This window comes from Ipomoea triloba, chromosome 11 (assembly GCF_003576645.1).
Source record: "Ipomoea triloba cultivar NCNSP0323 chromosome 11, ASM357664v1".
In the NCBI taxonomy this organism is placed as follows: domain Eukaryota; kingdom Viridiplantae; phylum Streptophyta; class Magnoliopsida; order Solanales; family Convolvulaceae; genus Ipomoea; species Ipomoea triloba.
The window spans coordinates 859,466-886,151 of record NC_044926.1 but is presented as its reverse complement, the minus strand read 5'-3'; the positions used below and the strand labels follow the sequence as shown (position 1 = coordinate 886,151).

General features: G+C 36.0%; 6 protein-coding genes across 9 annotated transcripts; 3 read left to right on the top strand and 3 right to left on the bottom strand.

Annotated features, from left to right (window-relative positions):
- Positions 1–626: 626 nt before the first annotated feature.
- LOC116033970 lies at positions 627–3,677 on the top strand. Its single transcript, XM_031276527.1, has 11 exons — positions 627–1,774; positions 1,865–1,975; positions 2,071–2,103; positions 2,181–2,352; positions 2,436–2,614; positions 2,701–2,837; positions 2,914–3,009; positions 3,089–3,158; positions 3,231–3,308; positions 3,392–3,473; positions 3,580–3,677. Exons 1-11 carry the CDS (start codon positions 659–661, stop codon positions 3,639–3,641), a joined length of 2,136 nt encoding a protein of 711 aa, XP_031132387.1. The 5' UTR covers positions 627–658; the 3' UTR covers positions 3,642–3,677.
- On the bottom strand, positions 3,219–6,780 carry LOC116033971 (non-specific phospholipase C3-like). 2 transcript variants are annotated; one of them, XM_031276529.1, is made up of 6 exons: positions 6,671–6,780; positions 5,239–5,851; positions 4,720–5,129; positions 4,478–4,648; positions 3,374–4,393; positions 3,219–3,290 (listed from the first exon to the last, which is right to left on the bottom strand). In XM_031276529.1, the coding sequence occupies exons 2-5, from the start codon at positions 5,784–5,786 to the stop codon at positions 4,029–4,031; spliced, it is 1,494 nt and encodes a 497-aa protein (XP_031132389.1). In that variant the 5' UTR covers positions 5,787–5,851; positions 6,671–6,780; the 3' UTR covers positions 3,219–3,290; positions 3,374–4,028. The 2 variants fall into 2 exon arrangements, with proteins under 2 accessions (XP_031132389.1, XP_031132388.1); XM_031276528.1 differs by lacking the exon at positions 6,671–6,780 and having other exon boundaries at positions 5,239–5,892.
- Positions 6,185–7,509, bottom strand: LOC116033972 (RING-H2 finger protein ATL52-like). Its single transcript, XM_031276531.1, has one exon. The coding sequence runs from the start codon at positions 7,423–7,425 to the stop codon at positions 6,820–6,822; it is 606 nt and encodes a 201-aa protein (XP_031132391.1). The 5' UTR covers positions 7,426–7,509; the 3' UTR covers positions 6,185–6,819.
- Positions 7,510–12,721: 5,212 nt separating this feature from the next.
- On the top strand, positions 12,722–13,582 carry LOC115996901 (probable protein phosphatase 2C 55). Its single transcript, XM_031236338.1, has one exon. It carries the CDS (start codon positions 12,722–12,724, stop codon positions 13,580–13,582), a length of 861 nt encoding a protein of 286 aa, XP_031092198.1.
- Positions 13,583–18,485: 4,903 nt separating this feature from the next.
- On the top strand, positions 18,486–19,394 carry LOC115997469 (AT-hook motif nuclear-localized protein 23-like). The gene has a single exon (XM_031237024.1). The coding sequence runs from the start codon at positions 18,520–18,522 to the stop codon at positions 19,237–19,239; it is 720 nt and encodes a 239-aa protein (XP_031092884.1). The 5' UTR covers positions 18,486–18,519; the 3' UTR covers positions 19,240–19,394.
- A 2,713-nt stretch (positions 19,395–22,107) lies between these two features.
- LOC115995580 (uric acid degradation bifunctional protein TTL) lies at positions 22,108–25,292 on the bottom strand. 3 transcript variants are annotated; one of them, XM_031234650.1, is made up of 6 exons: positions 25,063–25,292; positions 24,879–24,970; positions 24,201–24,258; positions 23,990–24,091; positions 23,751–23,898; positions 22,108–22,742 (listed from the first exon to the last, which is right to left on the bottom strand). In XM_031234650.1, exons 1-6 carry the CDS (start codon positions 25,198–25,200, stop codon positions 22,300–22,302), a joined length of 981 nt encoding a protein of 326 aa, XP_031090510.1. In that variant the 5' UTR covers positions 25,201–25,292; the 3' UTR covers positions 22,108–22,299. The 3 variants fall into 3 exon arrangements, with proteins under 3 accessions (XP_031090510.1, XP_031090512.1, XP_031090511.1); XM_031234652.1 differs by having other exon boundaries at positions 22,108–22,700; XM_031234651.1 differs by having other exon boundaries at positions 22,108–22,709; positions 25,063–25,291.
- Positions 25,293–26,686: the final 1,394 nt, after the last annotated feature.

The following is a 26,686-nucleotide window of genomic DNA, read 5'->3' as shown; positions in this document are numbered from 1 at the left end:
ACAGTTATCTCTTCTTTTTTTTTTAGATAAAAAAGGAATCTGTGGTCGGGTAATTTCTCATTGCAACTCTAGTTGGCAAAGGACCAGAGAGGTAAATCAGGCTAGGTTGTTATAGTTGTCTAGTTCAAACATAGAAGATCAATAGATCATTCCATTGAAAGTCAAACTTGGAGCCTTGTAATTACCAAACTAACAGCTTGTCCAACTTAGTTAGAGTTGCCCTAGCACAATTATCTCATGAACTAGTGGTCTATCTCTCTATACGTGGGTAACGAGGGAAAGTCACAATCACTATCTGTGAATATACACTGAATAAATCTCACATTGTGATCCTAATTAGTAAATGATCACAAGAAGGTAAACCAAACTAGATTACTCGTAGTTGGCCAGCTTAAACCAAGAAAACTAAAAGTCATTCCACTAGGAGTCGTTAGAGCCTTGTGGTATCAAGCTAACAGTCTGACCAACTTTACTTTACTACAATTATCTCATGAACTAGTGACACGTTTATCTAACCGTGATCTCGACTCAATCTCAAATTCTAATTCGGTTGGCGGGTTTTGTGTACAAAACCTGTGATTATTTATCACATTACACATTCTGTTGTTATTAACGCCAATACCTTCCATTCTCAGTTTCTATCGAAGTTTTGGGATATATGTGCTGTCAATTGGCTTCATTCCATCCCCCATCACTATCACCAAAGACTATCCCACAGTCCACACTATCCTTTCTATTCCCAAACCAGAAACAGAAAAAAACTGTGAATCTCATCACCTCTTGTTGTTCAATGTCGAGTCCCTCGATCCCGCGATGCAAATCCGTTCCCAGCATCCCAGATGCTGCTAAACACTCCCCCTCGAGCTCGGACACGCATGCAGCCTCAGTCAAGACCTCGAAATCGGCCGAGTCCATTGCCTCGGCCCTGCAAAAGATCACAAGAAAGAAATGGAAACCATCTTCTTCTTCTTCCAAGAACTCCAATCTGACAGTGGAGAACCTGAAGGAGTTTGACAGGAGAAATGAGGTTAGAGAGGGGAAGAGAGAGCCTTCCAGCCCTTATTACAGAGGGCTCACAGACCAAAAGATTGGGATTGAGAAACAGAAACTGGCAGAATCAAGTCCCCTCAGGGAATCTTTCTCAGTGGCTATGAGTTCCAGGAGTTTTGTTAAGATTCAGGAGCGGCGAAATACGAGGTTTGTGGCTAAGGAAACATCATTGGCAAGAACACAGGTTAAGAGCAGAAAAACAGGAAATGAACAAGAAATGAAAGAAATTCATGGTCACAATTCTAGTAGGACTGATCTTTACACTTTGTTCAGTAAAGAGAAGCCCATGAGGGAGAAAATATCAGAAACAACACAATCCCAGAGCACAAAAACTCGAAAAGAACAAGGTAAAAAGCAGGAGATTCACCACAGTTCCAGGACAGGCCTTAACGCTTCGATGGGTAAGGAGAAGTCCTTGAGGGAGAGAGTATCAGAACAGCTACCACCGCCAATCACCGCCCCATCATTGCCACAACAGCTGCCCGAGCCATTGCCCGCCTCACGCCCATCACTGCCATCTCCACCACCAACGCCACTCGTGCAGGCACCTGAGCAAGAAAAAGAATTATCTCCACCTCCAAATCAGGAAAAATCCATTGCAGAAGTGGACGAAACAGTTGCAGAGGAAAACGAAATTAAGTTCATCTGGGCAGACAAGCACAGACCACAAGCTCTGAAAGATTTCCTGTGCAACAGAGATATGGCACTTGAGCTACAAGCCTTGGTACTTCCCGAGATCATCATCACCATGACAAATCGAGGATCCTGTCCCTCTTTTAATGGATCCAAACCTTTTTTTTTGTTGTTGTTGCAGGCAAAAAACCATTGTGATAAGCATTTCATATTTGAAGGGCCACCCGGAGTGGGAAAGAGAACGATGATTTTTGCACTGCTTCACGAAGTTTTTGGCCCGGATAAAGTACAGGTATGACTTTCATCATATTCATATACAAGCAATTGAATAAAATATACGTTTTCTGTCACAGAAAAGAGAAAAAACATTCTAATTTGTGTTCACAGGCTAGAGAGGAATGCCAGGTATTGTCTTTAAAGGTATGCTCCAATCTTTTCTATGTATTTTCAGATACTTTTCTAGATACAATTCTGATATTCCCTCGTATGCATCATAGGGCGAATCAGTGCCAAGCATCCAAGTAAACGTAAAGGTATCAATGAGGCACATTGAGATCAATCTCTCTGAAACTAAAGGCTATGAGCAGCATGTCATTGTTGAACTTATCAGAGGGAAAACTAACAAGCTCTCCGGTATACCATTCCCACGCAATCAAGCAGACTACAAAGGTATTACTGGGAGAATATTGGAATTGAAAGCGAGTAAATTGGTAATAATAACTAACATACCTCGAATCTTTGATTTTATGCAGCAATCATAATCTGCGAGGCAGAAAAGCTATCAACAGATTCGCTGCTTTATATCAAATGGATATTGGAGAAGTATAAAGGCAGTTATAAAGTGTTCTTTTGTTGCAGTGATGCATCAAAACTCCAGCCTATAAAGTCGACTTGCAAAGTTGTTCAACTCCGCTCACCTTCAAACGAAGAGGTTGGAACTTCGTACTCATGGATACAGAGCTCAGATCTCCCGCCCCATTTGTTTTCTTAGCTCAAACAGATTTTTTTCTGCTGCAGATTATCAATGTTTTGGAATTCATAGCTAAACAGGAAGGAGTCGAGCTTCCACGCCCACTAGCAGAAAAATTTGCCAACAGTGCAAAAAGAAATTTAAGACAGGCCATACGATCATTCGAAGCAACCTGGCACCACAAGTAAGAAATTCATGCTCAGATCTACATAGAATTTTTCCCGTTACCCACAATATATAATGTAACACACCATATTCAGTTCTTTGCTGAAGGAAGATCAAGAAATCATGAATGGGTGGGAGGACGATATTGCAAAGATTGCCAGAAATATAATTGAAGAGCAAAGCCCAAGACAGTGAGTTTCAACTGTAAAGCTCGAAACGTTAAAAGCAATTTTCTAAAGATTCTAACATCAGAACTCGTGTTTCTTACAGGCTTTATGAAATCCGCAGGAAACTTCAGAATCTGATAGAGCACAACGTTTCTGCAGAGTTCATTTTTTATGTATGAGAGCTGATTTCTTCGTATGCAACCAAAGTATTGAAAATTCACTGAATAATCTTCTTCAATATGCAGACTCTGGGAGAAGAGCTAAAGAAGAACTTGGACAAGCAGTTACAGAATGACATAGACAATCTACAGCAGAAATACAAAGTAAACTGTCAATTTTGTCTTCTTTTAAGTCTTTTTTAAATATCTCGAAATCACAGTAACCTAACCTTCTCTTCTTTCCCCAGAGCCAGTTGAACGGTGAGGAATCGGGTAACATACATAATGATCCATTACGACAGACTGTGCAGCAGTTTATGAAGATTGAAGGTGAGAGAATTGAAGTATTTTCCATACCGTATTAGACTCAACGATCATTGAGTCAATCATCCATGTTTATCGTATGATTCGTCTTCTCTTTCTTTCTCCAATGCAGAATTCATAGCAAAGTTCATGAGCTGGTACAAGACTAATGTAGTGAAGAAAGGGAAGCGCTGACACGCCCCGTTCAGACCTGAAAATAATAAGTACTTATACTATGATATATTTCTTTTGAAGCAATGCAGGACTAAGCAATAAGTGTCAAACTTGGTTCAATGCTGGAATGTTTCAGCAGCAGAATAAGAACCGAGTTAATAAATCAAACTCACTTTTCATGTCTGTGTGAAATTTGTCATGCAGTTGGATGTAAAAACATCGAATAATAGCACTGTAAAATACTTTCACTAGCTTATAGCTACCTCTGTCTTAGACATACAGGTTTTCACAATAGAAAAACAATGACTTGTGAAACATAGTTTCAAAGATTAAATACAGTAATGTATATAAGCTTGTTGAAAACTTCAATCATAGAATAAAACACTGATCCACAAAATGTGGTATTAGCTAGGATAGATCACAAACTAGGCATGAAAGTATCTTCCGAACAAAGGTTTTGGATCTCCGGTGATGTTCTTGATGATGATCAGGTGGATCCGGTTTTGCAGGACAGATAATAATATGGGATTCATCAGCCCCAGCTTCGATGGCTTTGTGGCACTCTTGAGTGAATTTCTGAAACGCTCCTCCAACATAATCAGCAGCCTCGAAAACCTTCATGTTCTCCACTAATTTGTGGGGAAAGACGTCATCTCTGGAGTGGTCTCCGTTCAACACAGCGCCCAGTTGAACTAATTCTGCTTGGAATTCACTCAGACCTGCCTCTTCATTTGGCCCAGTGTCTCGTAATCTCACTGGCTCGGGTAATATAACTGGAAAAGTGGCAAAAGTCACATAACCAATGCTAAAAAGTTCACATTGTAAATACATCATAGTCAATGTTAACACAAGAGTACCTGGACAATCAGTTCTCGGGCTACTCCTATTCAGGACAACTTCAAAAGTACCAGCCCACGCGTCTCTTTTTGTCAAGAATTCTCCCAGATTGAAAACCTTCTTGACAGTAGCCGGGATTGATGAATGTTCAAATTCTGATGTCGGATATGGCCCTGTCGGCCCATGTAACACTGCATTTTCCATTATGATTAGTACATATTTATCAGAAATTTTACAATGTCATATGAACTATTAGACGTACCAGTCCCTGGTTCAATCCAAGGAGATATCAAGATGGCAGGAACCCTAATTCCAAGCCTATCAAACTTGAACCTATACGGTTCAGGGCCTACATTGTCATCAGGGCTTGGAACTCCAATCACAGGTGGTGGCACATGATCATAGAAACCACCATGTTCATCATAGATTATCACGAACAATATTTCGTTCCATTGAGGGCTCGATCTCAAGGCTTCGTATACTTCCTTCACAAATCTCTGGCCCTCAGAGATATCATGGGAAGGATGGTCATCATTTCCCGGCAACAATTTTGTTTCGAAATAACGTTGCTCAATCACTACGTAGTTTGGTAGCTTTCCTTTCTCGCAGTGATGCTTGAAATGCAGATCAAACTGATGAAAATTCCTTATGTACTTCAATTTCCTTAGGTTCCTATCAAAGTTATTCTAAAAGTCACAGAAGGATAAAAAGATTCATAGAAGCTACAATTCCACATCTTAAGATTTTATACAAATTTCTAAAGATTGTGAAATTTACTTACCTGTAGAAAAGTGTAGTAGGAGGGTACTGATAATAAATCCCGAAACTACAGCCATTCTCTTCCAATGACTCGAAAATGGTCTTCTGAGGGTACCCCTCAATCAACATTTTTGTGTCATTAGCTGTGGCGCCATAGGATGTTGCAGAGTGAATAAACAGCCTGTTTGGTTGTGTCAATGTAGGAATTGACGAAAACCATCTATCACAAACAGCAAATTCTTTCACCAACTCTCTATAAACCGGAATGGCATCTGGTTTGAACCCATTCATCACAATCTCAGACAGCCCTTCCTTTATAGTCTCAGCCTGCTGAGCAAAGCCTTCCATGGTGGGAAGAACATTTTGGGCTGCAGAATCCTCACTCCACAGCATACCAAAGATTTGCTCATGCGTGGCTTCAAACGAGTGGCCAGGGTCTGGTTCAACATAACCAGATTGATCACTGAAGTACACACGTTTCGAGCTCGAATCAGAGGCAGACAAAGGGTTTGATTCATTTCCAGTGACACCATCAATTTCTGGTTGAAGGGACTTCATCCATCCTAGCATGTGATCAAATGATCTGTTTTCTTGAACCAAAACCACAATGGTTCTAATGGGATACTGGGTTGCACCTGCAGCCATTGATGGTGATCAAAACTCAATTCTGAATTGATCTTTCTCTGGTCTCCTTCTATATATAGTACAGGAAGTTGGCTTTGTTGACTGAATAAAAGGAAGGTTATTAACTGCTCCAACTTTAGTAATTTTTTTTTCCTTATATTGTTCTATCTCTGTCCTACTAAGATCTGACAGCTCACTGTCCTACTAAGATCTGACAGCTCACAAACAGATGTCAACATTGAAAGAAGAGAATTGCAAATAAACCTACTCCACCACAGCACACACCCACTGCAATAATAAGGAAACTCTGTCCTGCTTCACTGTCTTATGTTAAACAGGTTCTCTTTTCATATGCTTAATTAAACAATTTTTTCCCCAAACTGAACTGTGTTGCTCAGTTGGTTCCGGGTAATAGATCATGGACAAGACACGGGATCGAGTCCTGCGGCCACAACTTGGAAATTAGATTTAATGTGGGCACCAGGTCCCATTTCTCCTATCTAATGGGCCGCTAAGTCAACCCTTAACTATCTTGTCGGGCAATTAACAATTTTTTCCCCAAATTGAACTATGTTGCTCAGTTGGTTCCCGGTAATAGATTGTAGGCAGGACACAAGATCGAGTCCTGCAACAACAACGTGGAAATTAGACTTAATGTGAGCACCAGGCCTGTTTCTCTTATCTAATGAGCTGCTGAGTCAGTGGGCAATTAAACAATTTTCCCCCAAACTGAACTTTCAGATCAAGATTGTTACAAAAAAGTGGAATATTTTTGGATTACAGTTAGCAAATTAAACACAAACATGGAACTTCAATTGCAAAGTTCTTGCCTTTTTTTTACCACCATGCTCAGACCTGTGAAAATTCTTGTTTCTCTTCTGCTAGCTGCAATTCATCACAATCATCAAAGGTGATCTCTTTGCTACTATGATCTCTTCACAATAGTCATTTTGTCTCTGAACTTCAGAACTAGTTTGCTTCAATCTGTGTTGTTCCGAGCGGTGGGAGCTGGAGGACGCGCCGCAGGCGGCGGCGGCGGCGGATCAAGCGATACATTTGCACGACAAATAGGGCAACTAGGCTTAGATTTCAGCCACGTGTCGATGCAATGGAGGTGAAAAGCATGGCTACAATTATTCAACAACCTAAGGCTCTCACCTTCCAGAAACTCTCCCAAGCAAACAGAACACTCACTGCCTTCCACATCTCCGACGCCTTTCCTGTACTTAAAAACCTTAAAATTCTTAACCGCCACCGCCGAAGAAGCCACGCGCCGCTGATCTCGCGGCGGCGCGTCGCCGCGATTCGCTTCCACGTCGGCGCTGCTCGCGGTTCTCAATCTTCTCCGGCAGTACTTCGTGAAGACGGTGTAGAAGGTGACTACGAGGAGAGTAGTTGCGAGAATGACGATGATGGTGATGATGAGAGGGGAGAAATTGGGGCCGGAATCGTCGCCGGAAATTTCATCCGGCGACGGCGGAGGAAGGATGTTGATGCACCATTGAAGACAGCTGCTGGTGCAGACTCTCTCTGGACAATCTCCATAGCTATCAATTGCTGAAGTTAACCTCCGGCCAGAAACCATATCCAAAGCTTAACAACAATCCTTCTGTGGAACTGTGGAGGAGAAGCAGAGAGAGAGAGAGAGAGAGAGAGAGTGGAGAAGAAGGAGTAGTTGAGGTGTCCTTTTTAAGAAAACTTTGGTGAGGTGGCAATAAATCATTAGGGAGTGTATTTTTTTAAATAATTATTTTTTAAAAAAGATAAATGACAATTTTCTCCTATAAATTATAGGAATTTAACATATTTTCCTCTCAATTATTAGTGCATTCATTTTTTTTTTCTTCCGTCAATAATCTTCAAGTGACTATTTCTATCAAAACTTATTAACTATTTATGATAGACATCTAAAATCTTAAACTTTCATAATTTTTCCTAAGAAATACTCTGTATCATTTAAATTTATTAATGTTATTATTCTTTTAACTCAAACATAAAACATAGAAGTGGTAATTCTTTGTAATTCTTATAAAGGACATGCAATTAGAATTCAGAAACGAAAAATGAGAGAAATTGGGGTCTTTGGTAAATAGCGGTTAACTGATTGAGTTAGTAGGTTTGATAGCATTAGCTGATTGTAGAAAAATGTTTGGTAAATTAGCTGTTAGTTGATAGCTGATTACATACAAAATAACTTTCTCAAAAAGTTGATCGAAAAAATAGCTTTTTGAATTTTAGCATTTTGGAGCAATAAGTTGTTACAAAAAATAATTAATTAATAAAAACTTATATTGATTGTTTAACCAAGCCAAACATCTAATAGTAGTCAAATAAGTCAAAATTGAGCTAACTATGTTACTAAACAAGACAAATTATCTTATTTAGTTTGTGCATTTAGATTAAACGAACGGTAATATTGAAAGATTTAACAAGTTACGTCAGTAGTAAAAAAAAAAAAAAAGTAAAATAACTACTACAAGGACAATTGAGGGTAAAAAATGGATGCCCGCACCAACAATTGAAGGGAAAATAAGCTATATCATTATAGTTGAGGGAGAAATGTATTACTTTTTTAATGTTTGAATCTAAATATGATTCATTAGTTGTTTAATATAATCTTACTTTATCCTCACGCAATTTTTAGTGCACTCTTGAAAAGTATAAACTACAAAAACATTAATTTGTCTTTCCTCTTTCCATATTGCAACACAAAAGACAAAACCTTTACTCTCATTCTCTATTCTTTCCATTAATATGCATTATTAATTTGATTGTGTTTGGCCACTAACATATAGCATTGTTTGTTTTATTGGGTCAACCTCTTATAAATCTTTAAATTGTGTCATTGTGAACTTTAAATATGTAGGTAAAACGTAATAAAAAGTAACTCAAGAGAAAAAAGTGTATTTCAATAATAATAATAACGTGCATCTTCTGTTCTTTTATAAAATAAAACACAATTAACACAAATTATGGCACATTATTGTTAATTACCAATGTCTTATTAAATATAGTTAATGTTTGTCAAAGTCCATACTAAGCGTATCTTCATCCCCAAGCTCTGAGAATGGATGCAGACAAGTATAAAGGACTTGACACTTGTGATCTAGTGTCTAGCTAAGGATCAATAAAGAAAACATGATAATTAAAAAGGTCGAGAAATATGACTTGACCCTTAGCTCCTGTGAGAGATTAGGAATAAGGACTTGACACTTGGAATTTGACCAATGACAATGACGAAAAATAGTCCAATTTAGTCCACGTGCAATATAAGACACTATACAACGGGCTCAATAAAAAATATGACAATAATTAAACTTATGACTCTCTTATACAAGAATCATAATCTACCCACTCAGATATTCATTTCGTGACATATAATAAGTATCTTTCATGGTACTATTCGGAGGAATTGATGAAAAGCTGCATGTGTGGACTGCATCATTCAACAAGTGATCAGCCATCACGGCACTTCCATTAAACAACAAAAGAAAAAATTCTACGTAGTTGACCCACCCATGAAAATGACTTATTATGAACAATTCTCTCAGCAAGTATTTCTCAATGGCAATGCAATGACACCCACCTATAATATTCGAGTTTACAATAAATTCAGGTATTATATATAAAATTTAACTCAAATTCATTAAAATTTAAAATTTTAACCAAAACCTAAACTAGAATCTCATTTATATTGAGTGTGGATAATGCTAATTCATATGATGTACTAGTAAGACTTAAAAAGAAAAATATTGAAATATGTTAAATGGATTTGGAAAAGGTACGAGTAATGTTTTGGGTGATGATTTAGATGGCTAATTGGCTATATACATTTTATTTGTATCTTTTTGTTGATTGGCTGTGCATAAAGGAAGTTTTGGGCATATATACTATTTGACGTGGTAGATTTTGTCGTTGCAAAGGTACATTATTATTTTGGTTCCATTAGGCGGCGAGAATGAAATTGAAATGTGTGGTATAAAATAAGATTACTAGCTAACCAAAGTCATCAACGTGTAAACGATTGTCAAGTTCATTATAATTTCTCATTCTAAATTCAATAATTATACCATAGACTCGGAGAGCTTATAAGGTGGACCCGTGCCCATTTACATACTGAATGTTCACAATTTGAATTGTAAATATTTAAATATAAATTGTGAACATTCGCATATAAATTGTGATATTCAGTATGTAAATTGCGTACTTTGAACCCGGGTCCACATAATAATTTGCATTCTAATGTTATAAGGGCCTTACTCAAAGCGCATCTTTTAGAGCAGTTGCAATCCGTTGTTATTTTATACAAAGGTTCTCATTTGAACCCACCTCTACATACGTGTGTGTGTAATGACGAAAGAAATTTGTAATCATTATCTGAGAATATACATAGGATAAACCCTATTAGTGTGTAGTGTAATATCTCTCAAATTGCACATAAAAGATAGCTCGTACTAAAAAAAATAATTTGTGTGACGGACTTGACCATATAAATTATATTTTGATACTTCTTTTGACTAAAATTATATTTTTGATAATGTATTTAGCATTAATCATAACTTAGCTTGTTGAATTGGGGCACACTAAAAAATGCCCAACTACTACATATATACTCAAGGCCCAATAAAGAGTGGTGGCCCAAACCATTTTTCTATGGTCCACGGCTACAAGTATATGGATCATTTTTTTTTTTTTGAATACTACTGACTCTATTACAATGCAGTATCTGTTCATAACTACTTTCTCAACCTATTGAAGCATAAGAGTCAGTATTGATTCCACTGAGGCTCAAACCCACCACCTCCCGTATAAAGGGAAGGGTTTGATGCCACTGGACTACAAGATCCTTGGCAAGTATATGGATCATAAATAAAATGTACATTTTAAATATTATTAAATGTATATTACTTAATTATATAATGAATGTACATGCATTATTTGATAGTGTATAAAATGATATACCTTCAATACTTTCAAATAATGTACTTTCAAAATATAAATGATGTACTTTTAGTATATTAAAAATATATTTTTTTATTTATGGTCTGTATGAATCATAGTCCATTTATGCAATATTTTACTCTATGTGAATACAAATCATAATTTAAAAAGAACCGTAATAAAAGATTCTATTTAAACATTAAGGTTTAATATTACAAAACAAATATGGAATAATATATTATATTACACCTAGAAATTTAGAGCATATTCTATTTAAACATTTAAACTTATGCAACATAACTTCCACTTACGCTACTACGAGAACGAGGTTAGGTACGAAAACAATAAACAATATGGTAGTGTCTCCATTTGTGTTTGTGTAGGAATAGGTCTTAGGTTATGTCCTAGGTTAATATACTGTAGAGTTCTAGTTGGAGTAATGATATGACTAAGCTAATAGACATATGTTTTTTTTTCCTATAAATAGGGACTTACATTGTCTTATGATCTTGTATTCAGTTTACGAATTGCTCTTGTAATTAGAAAGTCTAGTTTCATCAATATATTTTATACATATTTCAACTTATAAGGCTACACTCGTCTTTGAAAGGGGATGGAATTGCAATTATATGTGACATCGTGCCTTTATTGCAAGCTATTTAAATGTATTTTTGTTACACAACAACAACCAATAAAAGACAAGGTGAGTGTCCAAATTAAAATTATGTTAAAGGTATTATTATTGTTATTATTATTATTATTATTATTATTATTATTATTTGAAAGTGAATTGAAATTAGAAGAAGGTAGAAAATAGTATATCTTAATCACAATCCTATTAGGACTAGTCGGGGGATACTTACTTACTTCCCGCCATAATGTATACTATTTAAAAGCAGGAATTCCATACATACTCTAGCTGACTTCTCTCACACTATCGAATTGTTTAACAGTTTCTTAGATTTCTCTGTTTCCAAATTCCAATCATGGTGGTCACGATGAAAAGAAAGTATTCATCGCCAGTTCTAGAGACGAATAGTTAGCCAAAAAGTTAATAAAACGATGAAAAGTGTAACACAATGATAACTTATGAGAATTTTTGAAAATTTGTATTATGTATGTGAATTTATTATAAATGCTTGTAGCATCCATTGTTATTTTTATATAATATAAAAGAAAAGTATTTTTTATTTAAAAGAATTAATAAATGGATAAGATTAAAATAAATAAACAATATGAAACAATATATTAAAACATTTCATCTTTAATATATTTCATAACATATTTTAGAATACATAAAAATTAACTAGAAATTATGATAAAATATTTGTTATTTATATAAGTTTGCACAATTTATATACTAATAAAACAAAATTACTTAATAGAAAATTAATTTATAATTTATTACATCATGTGTCTGCCGTTAATAAATTAGGCACATGTAATTAACATATTATATGTATGCAGTTATGCATACGTCTTCAATTTATTTATGGGCACATAATATATTAATTGAATTTTATGAATGGAATATTTTGTTTTATGTGCGGGTAATATAATTGAGCAATTATTCGCTCGAATTCAGTAACATAAAGAAAACATAATCGATTCAATCCGTTTTATCAATTGAAGTATATAATATTCATTATCATAATTTATATAATTGTATATGAATCTAAATATTCCTAAAATATTATAACAAATTCATTGAAAATAATATGTTAATCCCAATCCTATTAGTATAGGAATATGTGGGGGAAAGTAAGTGTACTAGCCGACGTAGTCGATACTATTTAAAAGCGCCCACTTCTTGTTTCATAGTTCCTTTCTCTGTTTCCAGGATACTACTTAAAAGCGTACTATAGCCCACTTCTTGTTTCATTTTCTTGGATTTCTCTGTTTAATAGTTTCTTGGATTTCTCTGTTTCTAAATTCCAATAATGGCGGTGACGATGAAAAGAAAGGGTTCACCATCAAAGCCCAGTACTAAGGTTTCTCTCAAAACTCGAGAGGTTCGAGAGGATAAGGATTTGGCCGAGCGGAGCACAACGAAAATGGTCGCGGACGTGTTCTACATACCCAAAAACAATCCGGCGAAGCCTCTCGGAGAAGACTCGCACTTTATCTTTTCGGAGGCGCAGACCATCGGCGTGGCTGACGGCGTCGGCGGCTGGGCTAAGAAAGGCATCGACGCGGGAGCCTACGCTAGAGAGCTGATGTATAACGCCATCCAATCCGTCCGTTATCAGAGATGGACAGTTGGCAGTGTGGACCCCATGACAGTCCTCGACGAAGCCTACGTGGACACGGACGTAGAAGGCTCATCCACGGCGTGTATCTTGACGTTAGTTGACGACACCGTGATCGCCGTTAACGTCGGGGACAGCGGCTTCTGTGTCCTACGTGGCGGCCGAACCGTCTTCCACTCCCCGCCTCAGCAGTCCCGGTTCAACTGCCCGGTTCAGCTCGGGAAAACGAGCGACGACCCGGTCGCCGCCAAGAAATTCGAGGTGAAGGTGAAGCCGGGAGATATCATTGTAATGGCGACTGATGGATTGTTCGACAACGTTTATGAACACGAGCTTTTAGATTTGGTTTTTGGAGCCGACGACAAGAAGAAGCCGATGAAGAAGCCGCCGATGAATTTGGCGAGGAAGATTGCGCGCTACGCGCTTAAGAATGCCCTGAACAAAGACTTCCTTTCTCCATTCTCGGGGGAGTCTAGGATTGCCGGAATCAACGAGCATGCTATGGGAGGCAAGTACGATGATATAACAGTGATAGTTGCTTATATTCAATAAACATTATCGTTTTTTTCTGATACGTTTTCATCACCACGAAGTTTAACTTGTATGTATGTATTAAATCTGATTTTCACGAAGTTTAACTTGTATATATGTATTGAATCTAATTTTTGAAAAGTATACAATTGAATAGAATGTTTCATCAATTCAAACGGTGGTGTGAAACGTTTATGTTTAGGGTTTAGGGTTTAGGATTTAGGGTTTAACGTTTATGTTTATTATGGTTATGTTTATGTTTAGGGTTTAGGGTTTAGATGTTTCATCAATTCAAATAACGTTTATGTTTAGGTTTTAGGGTTTATTTTTACCTTTATGTTTAGGGTTTAGGGTTTAGACGATGTTTTATCTTCTTCTTTTTTTTTCTTTTTTAATTTTAATGTTAGGGTTTGTAACAGTTAGGGTCTAGGGTTAGGGTATGTAGGGTTTTTATTTTTACATGAAAAATTAAAAGGCTTGTACTGAATAAACTCAATAGGCCAGATAAGATTTTGTTGGGTTTCAAATGAAATACAATTGTAATTAAACATAATGATAATAAAACGACGAAAAGTGTAACGTAATGATAATTTAAGAGCAAAAAGTGAACACAACTAACACGAATTCTACAATTATATACGTACCATTTCTACAATTACCATATACCTTAGAGTCACAAGTGCAGTTTTTCCCTATTAAAATTCAGTGTTGGGTTACAAGTAGTAACAACTAACAATGCTTCAATTGAATGTCTTGATACTTAATGGAGTGTGAGTTGGGTTACAAGTAGTAACAATGCTTCAATTGAATGTCTTGATCTTTAATGGATTGTTGAATCAATATATCTAGCACGATAGAAGTATATTTTCACGATGTTTTCTCTATAAATGAGAGCTCCTATTGTCAAACTCTTTTGTCAGTCGATTCCTATGAATAAATGCATGCATTGTTTTCTATTTTCATCCTCCATCCATTTTTGCTGTCAATTATATTACCCGTCATTTCGGGCACGGTCAAGTTGTTATTCCTTTTGGAGCATCTTGTCATCAGAGCGTGACGCTAACTGTTACACAAATATAATAAAATAAAGTTACGCATTCGCTATAATTTCGGCAAGTCTCGTGTACGGCAGCGATGACATTGATGACGGCAAGAAGGGCTTTTGGTCCCAAATTAATCCGCCATTCTAAAGAACATGGCCGGAATGGCAGCATTAGCTAGTGCACATTTCTCTGACTGTTTCTTCTAACATTGGATGTGGCTTTTTGGATCACCTTCTTCTGCAGAAATACAATCACGATACAGTTAAAAAATCACATATTATTGAATATAATTGCCAAATCAAATAATATAATTATTACAATGTAAAAAAAAAAAAAAATTGAGGTAGTTTTATCAATAAGTTAAAAAAAAAAACCAATAAATTTATTGGGTATGGATAAATCGCACGCATTTTTTTTAGTGTGCTTTATATAATTATATTGATAAAACTTATGGTCAAATAAAAAATAAAAAGGTTTAGATAAGAGACATGGTGGGACCTTGGATTTAAGCATAGATTAGAGGAAGCGTTAATAGCTTTAATTGCGTCCGTAGACGAAGCTTGATTGATCAATGGTGACATCACTCTCGAGATAACAAAGAAATTTGTAGATTAATTACTCCTCAATCCACAAATTTTACTCACATTATTTTGTTGTTTTTTTAATGACGAATTGAAGGAAACCCGTAACTTATTACTTGTGAGTGGGGATGAAGTAAATTTTATTTTATGTAATAATTCAATTCGTAAATCACACCAGAGAAATAAATAATATTAAAAAATATTATTTGCAATGGATTTAATCTAGAGAGTGTTAAACAATAATTAAATTCGTAATATTTTGATATAAAAATCATATTTTATTCACTCGATCACCCTTTTGAGTACATAAATTATATTAAAACAATATAATGAGATAAAAGTGATAATTTTGTTATTCCAACCTTGATCGGTCCGACTAATTTAATGTTTTGTACACAATTTTTAAATATCCGTTCCTTCTAAGTAGTAAAATATTCAAAAAAAAAATGTAAAAAGGGGATGCATGATTGCATGTGGGGTGATTGGTAAATAAAATAAAATATATAGCAATATGATAAAGGCACGTGAAGGTAGAGTCTAGGAGCTATCTTATAGGAGAGTATATATATTATATACTAGAATTATTATATTGCTCAAGATAGCCAGGAAGTTGACTTGATATTAACTACAATCTTTTAAGTTCAACCCTAGTGAAAATTGTTTATTACCCTTTTTAAATTTGAGTTGATCTGTTATGAGTAATTTAGGATATTTACCTTTTTGTGATCTTTTACCAGTTAGAATTACAAGACGGGTTTTACTTAACTAATATGTATATTCAGATAATGGAGGTAGACTTTTCGTAAATTAAATAATTATTATATTGGAAACAAGTTGTTTTTTGGTCCTCAATTAGTGAATTATGTGCAATAGCCAATAATGTGAGTCGATAACATATATATTTGTCCTTGGAAAGTTGCAACTGTCCTCCATTTTTTTGGTGGAAGTCAGCTAATCAAAGTTCAATTTGTTGAAGGGTTTCTCAGGTTCATGAATGTCCAACATACATAATAATAATGCCCTTAGACGATATCATTCATAAAGAGTTCTTGGTCTCTTTCTTTTGTTATTTTGTTCATTTTCAACATTTTTCTTATGTTGTTTTTGTTGCATGCAAAATAAAAGGGCAAGGGCAAGGGCATTTAATATATATATATATATATATATATTCTAGCATGGAATTTATGAAATTATTATTATTAGAGAAATTTTAAGGTGCGGTGTAGGTCGGCACCGATATTTTTTGCATTCGGCACAAGAAGATGCGAGTGTTTGGTGAATAGGTTACATATTTTAGAAAACTTCATGAGTATTTGGTCCGGCCCCTTTTATTTGAAGGTGCAGTGTATACTATTCCATGTTGATAATTTGTAACCGCATTGTTGTAATCTATGTTGGGTGAAAATTTTCAAGGATTAATATAATGTTTTTTTTTTTTAATGCAACTTAGGTTGTATTGTTGTAATCACTATGCAGTATTTGAATTTTTTTAAAAAAATTATGTTGATGAAGATATGGAGTAAAATTTTCTATTCTTAAGAAATATGGAGTTTTGGCTTTGTTACAAGAAGTTATATAACTATAGTAATTACTAGCATGCATGATGTTGTACTACTAGAAATGAAAATTTAGAGAATTATATGACATCAGTCACTATTCAAATATATGCTCTTTATCTGGGGGAAAAGGTCAATATATAAATAGTTCTTAGAGAGTCAAACTTAGAATCTTATTAGAGTTATCAAACCAACTGTATTATATTGTTCCATAAATTTAGCAATGGGTGCCCCTTGACGTCATTTCCTTATTTGCACTGAATTAGTAACCAAGTTAAGATAGTTTTGTGATTTTAAGATTATAATACTATATTGTGTGACGTTGTCGAAATTTCTTAGGCAAATTATGGACATAATTATTTTAAATTAAGATTTACTTGGAACTAAATCTCGACCTTTTTATGGACATGCATCTCTTTGTTGGCAAATGGCATCTTGCATGCAGTTTAAGCACGCTAAGAATAATTCTAATTTATTAGCAACATTAAAATATGTATGGCTCCTATTGATTTTAATTTTTTATTTGTAATTGTTATTATTGTTGTGGATGTTGGGTAGAAATCTAGAGGCCAAGACAACATTTTTACCAACAATCTAGTCTAGTCCATGCGCATTGATCCATCACTAATGCTCTGAATAATATTGTTTAGCCCAATCTCTTATTTATACTTGTACGGTGTTATAGACTTATAGTCAGTGTAACGTTTGATATTGGACTCACCCCTTCAAGCCCCAGCTCAACTCGGCTTGAATAATTTATGATATATGCATGGATAATTATCATCATCATCATCATCAAATGGTGTGTTGATGACATGTTACATACTCCATCCCACATGCATGCATGACTGCATGAGCCCATATATAGAATGATGATGAGCACATCAACTTAACCCTCTCGTACTTAACCTCTCATTGTTGCTTTCTTTCACTCTTAGATCTCCTAATAACATTATTATATCATAATCATAAATAAACAATAAATTAAATTACACCATTCATAACTCTTGATGACTTATGAAACCATATTTTATTTTGATTATTATATTATATTATACTATATTATATTATATTATTTTTTGAATGACAATGAAAACCAATTACTACTTGATAGCGTATACATGGTGAACTCTATTTGTGATTCTAGCCCCTAGAGGGTCACCTGTGACTACTGTAAGTTAAGCAGTTTTAACCAATGTTCTTTGGCTATCTGATTGTCATATTCTATTTGAAACTAAGTGTAAATTAATCATTTAACCACATCCGTACAGTAAGGCACAACGCCACGTTTCAAATAAGCATGGGTTGAACTCGGCCAACCTGACCGACGCCTAACAGATCACAAAAAAAATTTGCTTATAGCTAATCAACTCAAATCAAGAAAATCAATAAGCGGCCGGAGTCGAACTTGTAAATATTATTTTAATTTTAATATTTATGCTCTTATGGTTGTGGGAAATCATGGCTGCCATTCTCTCTTTCATCTCTCTCTCCCTTTTCTCTCCACTCAGATTCTCTTTAGTTTTCTATTCGCTCTAGGGTTTGAATTCTGTGTTCTTCCCCCTTCTTTAATATATATATATATATATTCACATTACAATATATATAATTATAATCATATAATATACTTTGAAAACATTATATTAATTGTCATCTTTATTTTATTTTATTGGTGATTAATAAATATAAATATATCATACTTTATTTTAACTTCATTTTCTATTTACTATTTCTACTTTTGTTGTTGTTGAAGCTCAGCTACTTTTGGTGTTCTGTATATGGCTGCTTCAAATCTCCATGGCCGGCGGGATTCCGAAAACGAGACTAATCTGAACCGATTTTCCGGCGAGGCTAGTGCCGCCGGCGACGGCGTGGCGCGTAGGCCGAGGGGGAGGCCGCCGGGGTCGAAGAACAAGCCGAAGCCGCCGGTGATCATTGCGCGGGAAAGCGCGAATGCTCTGCGGGCGCATATTTTTGAAATCGGCGGCGGTTGCGACGTGTTTGAGGCGGTGGCGAGTTATGCTCGGAAAAGGCAGAGAGGGATTTGTATTCTGTGCGGCAGCGGAGCGGTGAATAACGTGACGTTAAGGCAGCCGGCGGCGGCCGGCGCCGCCGTGGTGAATCTGCAAGGGAGGTTTGAGATATTATCGCTGGCCGGATCGTTCCTGCCGGCGCCGGCGCCGCCGGAGGCCACGAGTTTGACGGTGTTCCTCGCCGGAGGTCAAGGACAAGTGGTCGGAGGTAACGTCGTCGGCGCGTTGATCGCCGCCGGGCCGGTGATAGTCATAACGGCTTCCTTCACTAACGTGGCGTATGATAAGCTGCCGTTAGATGACGGCGAGGTTCTTCCGCCGTTAACTAACGGCGGCGGCGGTAGCGGTAGTAACCAATTTGCTGATCCCTCGTCGGGGCTTCCTTCATTCTTCAATCTTCCACTGCATTTGCCTATGGAGAGCGCAGGATGGACCGGAAACTCGGCGAACCGGGTTCAATACTAGGTCAAATTAAACAAGCTTAATTAGCTTAATTATATTAAATAAATAACCTTAAATATAATAAATCAAATGATGTTGTTTGTGTTGTGATTAATCCTATCATCAATCTCTTCTTGTACATTATTATCTCCTTTTCTTCTTTCTTTTAATTTATTGACTGATAATAGTTTCCCATTTGAATATCTTTGTGAATTGAATTGAAATTTCCTCTAATTGATCTTGTCTTATGACTATGCTCCTTAGCTTCCACATTATGTCATTACAATATTATTTCTTGAAGTAATTAATTTTTTTTCCCATATGTTAGGAATTGATTAAAAAAATCATATTATATTGATGGCATTTGAAGTTATGAATTAAAAATACTTTTTTTTTATTACTACTGACTCTGTTACAGTGTATATAGTATACTACTTTCTCAATCTACTAAAGCACAAAGAGTCAATATTGTCTCCGCTGACGTTCAAAACCATGACCTCCTACTTGAAACCAATTTGATTTGTTTTGCCTTTAGTTGAACCGAGGGTATTGCATCGGGTAAATCAATCTCGCTCTATAAAATAGTCTGCAAATCACACAGGAAAGATAAATCACACATTGAATCGAAATGTGTAAACTTACCTAAGAATATGAACGAGATAAATCATGTTCCTATGCAATAACTCGCAAATCACATGTACAATAAAATTAAATCACGAAGCTCGACCGAGAAGATGTTGACAAAAATCAAACTCGTAATAACTTTTTGGTACAATAATCATGTCTTGCCTACTTTTTTTTGAGTACTACTGACTCGGCATGTCTTGCCTACTTAGTCACCCCTTTCGAGATGAAATCGGAGTGTACATGTTGGTTTTTAGTGTTCCTCATTGCACTCACTCTTGCATGTTTTGATGGTTTTTAAGTGTTGTTGTTTGAATTCCTCCCTCGAGATCATTAAAATATATATATATATATATATAATGAAATATATTTAGTTAATTATATTGTACAAGTTTATTAACACTAGGTATTTTATTTACACATGTCAAACGTTAACAGAGATGTTGTAAAAGCTAGGCTAATTTCTCCACTTATTTTATTCTAATAATTCTTGAACCAAAGTTCATAAAAGGGCCGGGATGCGTGTGAGATTTCCCATTTGTTTTGTTTTCACAATATATAGCCTTGGCGGGTCTGGCCGGCGGCATCGACAATCGGGGTGAGATCACCGCCTGATGGGACAAACGGTGGCGCAATCACCGGCGCCAGATGGTCGGCAAAGCTTGGCTTGTTGATGCTGAACAACCTTATCAGCAGCTTTGGCTTTGTGAAGATCCATTTCTGCTTCTTTCCCTCTCGCCACTCTCTTCTCATGAGACTCTTTCTCTGCCTGAAAATTAAATAATAATATAAATATATTTTTTCTCCATTTTCATTCAATATATCTCACAAAATTAAAATTTATAAAAAGTTGTGTATGGGCATGTTTTTCCATATTTATGTTGTTTTTTACGTCATTGGTGTGGACCACAGTCCAAAATGACATTGCTGAATTTTATGAGTTAGAATAATGTACATTATGATTTAGAATAACGAAATTTTTATGGTAAGATAATGTACATTGTGTTAGAATAATGAAATTTTTGAAGTAAGATAATGTACATTATGAATTATAAAAATGTATATTATAGCGGATTACAAAAAAAAAATTACGCGAAATGACTTTATTTTTGGAACACGGTCCACATAATAACTATTGCTAAAGAGGACCCCTTGGCCTTAAGCTCCAAGCCCTCAGCGCAATGCTACTATTTGAATTGGCGTGCCTAAAGCGGAGATCATTGGCCCGGCTTGGGAGAAATTAAATGTAGTGAATCCAAAGTAACTTTGACCATAAATAGGAAAATTCGACCTCATTTAAAGAAAATGACCACTTACAAAAGGAAATTAATTAGTTTCTTCTTCGTGAATATATAAACCCTTGCAAAATAAAAGAAAAAGACAAGAAATTCAATACTTTTATAGCAATACCACATGCTTATGTGTCATCCTCGCAGTATCTTTTACATTGTTTTATAAGTTTACGTTGATCGGATCCTTGACCTATTAATTACAATATCAACCGTCATAGAAGTTTCTAAGCTATTAATCACAATACTCGAATAGAATTTAAATTTACTTCATGGGATCTCGAATGTTTACGTTATACCCTTAAAAAAAAGTAAAAAAAAAATTTACCCTTGCTTCCTCCTTGGCTTGGGCTTTGGCATGGCGCATGCCGCTAATGTCATGCAACTTTTCCTTGATAGCCTTCATTTTGGGTGGTATTACGTATACGGTTGGTGATTAGAAGGGAGATGATAATATATAATAAATGTTGATTTGATGGAGATATGTAAATAATGAAATGGTAGCATTCTAAATGTGGTATTTATACCAGCTACTTTGGATGCTACAATAGCTTAGCCATAGCATTTTGAATGGCTTCACATTGCATTCCGGGTAAAACATAGACATCACCTTTTTTTGGTAATAATGGTGAGAAAATATGACACTTGGAATTCTTAGATATCAAACCCATTTCTATCTTCTCTTTCATTTCAGCCCTAATTCATTTCAAAACTGAGTGGGCGGAGAATGATTCTCATATCAGAAGATCACAATTCCTATGTAATTTACGTACTATTCCGTATTACACAAGAACAAAATTTACCTAAAATGGAACAGAAAGAGTATAAACAATTATCATCGAATAACAACTATGGTTGTCCATCACCGAATTGTCTTTGTCCGGCTATATTTTCACATGAAGAAGAGTCTTTGCCTCGATCAAAAACAAAGACGGACTATTTTCATCCGGTTCTGGTGACAGACAATTCAAAAAAAAAATTTTTTTAAATGACAGTGCAATGAAAATTTTATAATCCAAAAATACATTATTCATTCTTAATAATTATGTACAAAGAAACAAAGGTTAAAACTACAAACATTGTACCTTTAACATTTCACCAAAGTACAGTCATTAGGAGCAGATACCCCATTTAGCTTAAACATAATGTTAAATTGTTAACTAAACAACGTTTAGCTCCCACGGTAAGTAGAGAATGAGAATGGAGAAAGCAACAGAGGAACATGAAAGTGTTCCCATTTCTGAGACTCTCTAATCTCAAACACAATGGAGACAAAGGGGAAAAATCCATCAGGATTATACTTGCCAGTGTTGAAGCTTATTCGATAGGTTCCTGGGTTCAAAGCATCAACCATGCTCATCAACTGACCGGATCGCCCATCTTTATCTGTAGCTGAGGATCCTTGGAAAACCCAACCACCTTTATCAGTTACACCGAAATGGGGACGTGGTTGGCTTCCTTTCCACGCCTCCAATAGCACTTCAACGCCGTTAGCTGGACATCCACGCGCAATGTCTAGAATATGAGTTGTGATGGGTGGGCGTGTCCGAGATGGAATATGAGATGGTTTCCCTGTTGGAGCTGTCAAATGTGATCCAATGATGTTCACGCGATCTTTACAATTTAAATATCAATAAATAAGCAACTAACATTGTGAATATCACATTATTAGTATCAAATAAAAGAAACATCTAAATGCAAAACAAATACTTTAAAGAAAGAAGACTTAAAGAACATTGTAAACTAATGGTGTGTAAAAAATCTGGTATGGCGCACAGATGATTACTAAGGGTGCGTTTGGTTCGCACATGGGAATCAGAATCGGAATGGGTATCAAATACTTGGTAATGGTAATGGGTTTTGGTGAAAGTATTTAGCATGTTTGGTAGTTGGGTGGAATGGGAATGATTATTAATAGTTGAGGAAGAAAGGAGGAAGGGAGATGAAACCCTTATTTAATAAGAGTATGGGTTTTCTCATTAATGGTGTATTCCAAACCCATAGTAGCATTCACAAAACCTATCAACCAAACATAAGCAATCACTTTCATACCCATTCCCTATGCCTAAACCCACCAACCAAACACACCATAAAAGAATTGCATAAAATGTCATTGGGGTCTTGCTGAAAAGTAATGATCCTACTTGGAGAAAGGAGATATAGGTGGCTCATGAATTCAACTTTTTAGAATTTACTTAATAGATATATGTATCAGTGTGTGACTAATTTTACCGGACCTAAGGATTACAGTCCATTTAATGCTATTGCTGTGTGTGGAGAGACATATAAACACACATGTAATATCTATATAGCATCCACAGCTCAAGTAGTAAGCCAAAGAATATACAAAATTCTGAAAATATTACAAGTCTATATGAGAGAACATCTCACCAAGCATGAAACAATGAACTTAAATGAGATAAAGTTCATATTTACCCAAAATATATACATATAAACAGAACAAAAAACAAATAAAGAGAAACAGGATCAATAGTAACAAGCATAGAAAGTCTGGGTTTGACACATTACTAGAGTCATAATAGTTCTAGATGTCAAGGGTAAAGTATAGAAACGGTAAAGCAGGTTATGCAACACGGTCTCCTAATTCAAAAGAAAAATCACCTTCTACTTTGGATGCATCTGTGGCTTTAGTTGCAATAGTACTGTCTGCTTTAGCTAAAAAGAGCTTGGCGAGACGTAACTCAGTTATTTTCATTTGCTCCTGGGCTGCTATTTCAAACTCAATAATAGGTCTGTTTTCATAACGTCTCTGGCCATAGAAATTTTGAATTGATTAAGCATCATGTCATCAACAGAGCAAGTAAAGAAAGAAGAATAGAAGATAGAGAACAGAAGGGTACCTTCAACTCAGTAAGTATCTCAGAGGAACTTCTACCAGAAGCAAATATCAGGAAGACAATTCCAAACTTCTCCCTGTAGCGAGCATTCCAGTGACTTAGTTCCTGTAAAGAAGAGAAGTCAAAAATTTGTTAGCAGAAAAGGAAAAAGTTAGAAGAAACTTTCATTGGATTTATACGGTCCTTAAATAGACATGTTAGATTATTACAAAACCTGCAAGCTAGAATCAGTTGCAGTAGAAAGAGCTGTTGACTGCTCCCCCTTGCTCCACCTAAAGAAGGAGAAAAGTTCTTAAACTCTTATCTCAAGGTTCTTTTATATAAGGAACAAGGAAAAAAGAACCAAAAAGAACATAGGAGGTCAAGATATAAACAGAAACCAGCAAAGGAAACAGTGTAGTAGGAAAGGCATATACATAAAGAGCTCTGTATCAGTGTATCACACCAGATTCTTGCAATAATACTACTGAGAATTTTCAACTAAAATGATCTTTTTTTTTTTTTTTGGGGTGACGCACTACCCGAGAGTATGCACCAAGTAAACTCTGCCTTCTAACCTTAACCCGCAAAAGCCTATAAGGAGGTAAACCGACTTAGGTTGTCTATAGCTGACAGGCTCAAACCAAAAAGGTCAATCTTATAAAGTCAACGCCAACTTGGCTGGGCCATTAAAATGATCATATTGAATGAACAAGATATAGTTAAAGTTCCTTGAAAAAAGGAGCAAGCCAAAATATCACCAGAAATCACTTCAATAAATATAGCAACAAATCAAGGATATATAAGATGTACGTTCAAAATTATGCATATTTCTGCAAACAAATTAGAAACTCTAGCTCCAAACAGAGAGATTAGGGGATTAGCGGAGAGGTAAAGGCCAGAGGGGAATAACTGTGCAAAAGCGGGACTTTTATGATTCTGTGAAGGCATATGGCCGATTTGGGGATGCGCAGAGAAAGCTTCGAGCCAACCGTTTACATCGACCTGTGAAATCAAACTGAGATCAGTATTAAGAAGGTCAAAATTCGAGATAAAAATTGCACGTACAAGATTAGAGATAAAAGAAGTGAAAGTACCTTGTTGAACCAGATATCTCTAGCGGCAACAACGGCGGTGTCGCAATCGGAAAAAGGAGCTGCCGCCGCCATCTCTTTGGCAAATCTGGTGCTCCCGCAACAAGCCAAGAAATCATTCTCATCAAATCTCGATCCCATTTCTCTAACCTCTCTGTGATTTTCTGATTCTGTAACAAATTGAAGGAAGGAAATACGACAACTACACTGAGCTTTACTAGTAGATCGATCATTCAACTGGTACTGGCCATGGTGCCATGGTGCTGATTCTACCGGGTGCTTGACTTTGTTGGGCCGGGAAGGTTGCTATCTCAGGCCTACATCTTGGGCTTAAAGTCCAATCATGAATATGGGCTTTCTATGTCTGGCCCACAAATTTTGCTAAGGCCCAGATTGACTTTTAGTCCAAAGTCATCGATTTGCAATTGTTGTACCATGGACCAGGGTACCAATCATTATTGCATGGACCATGGTCCACACAGTTGTGTGGATCAAAAATAAAAAGTACATTATTTTTGTACTGTAGGTACATTATTTTTGTACTGAAGGTACATTATTTGATATATATTATACATTATGTAGCGTTGTAAAATTTTTGTCTAAGCACCGACCGGCTGCCTAGCATATCACCATAACCGTTGGTCTAGGCAGCCGACTATCTAGACAACCGTGAGTCGCCTATTCGACCGATTAATAAAAAAAATACACGGGCGCCTAAAAAGTTTAAACAAACTAATATAATCCGTAAACAACATTGGAGCATGTTTAGACAAGATACGTACAAGGATCTGGATGAATAGAGTTAAAGATCTATCCCTCGTTATCTATACACTTGGGATGTATCAGTTACCGTCCATAGTTAGTTGTTTGGGATTATTGTGTCAGAGAGAGTATAGATTCTTCTTCGGTCGAGTGATTGCTGACCATCCGGATCGGAATGTGCTTCTATTGGTTGGTTTTTGTTACCAATATGGTACGACCACCAATCAGTTTGCTAGCTTCCAGGGTGTTTCAAATAGGTTTCATTCAAAGTACATTTTGAGTAATGAATGTGGACATTCCTGCAAACTAAAGGGTGGTTCAAATAACTTATGTAAAAAATTGTGTTCTAATGTTTGCCAGTTTGATATTTAGGAATTGCTAGCCCAACACCTTAAAAAATGTTATGACTGTCCCCAAGTATTAGTGTAGTGGATAAAAAATTTCACTTAAGATTTGTTTCTAGCACTAAAATGAGGTTCGGTTCTTGTCATAAACCTTGGGGGTTTGGGTTAGACTCTTTCATGTCAAAAGTATATGTACGGTTTGATGTTGTCTCAAAACAAGACTGACTCGATTTAGTTACGTTCTTAATGGGTTTGTGGCAGGTTCATAGGATCCACAATAGAGTTTAGCAAAATCGAGAGTTATCAAACAAAAAATAATAATAATAAAAATTGCCATAGGCCGGAGTAAAATGGAATATCTAAGGATACATGTGATGGTACACGGAATAATTATGAGAATGGAATCGTACTATGTCCATACATGGAATTGAACCGCTAAAACAAGTGGAATGACAAATCCATAGTTTTATACATCATGATATTATTGTTGCAACAAACTCTATTAGTATTAATTAATTTAT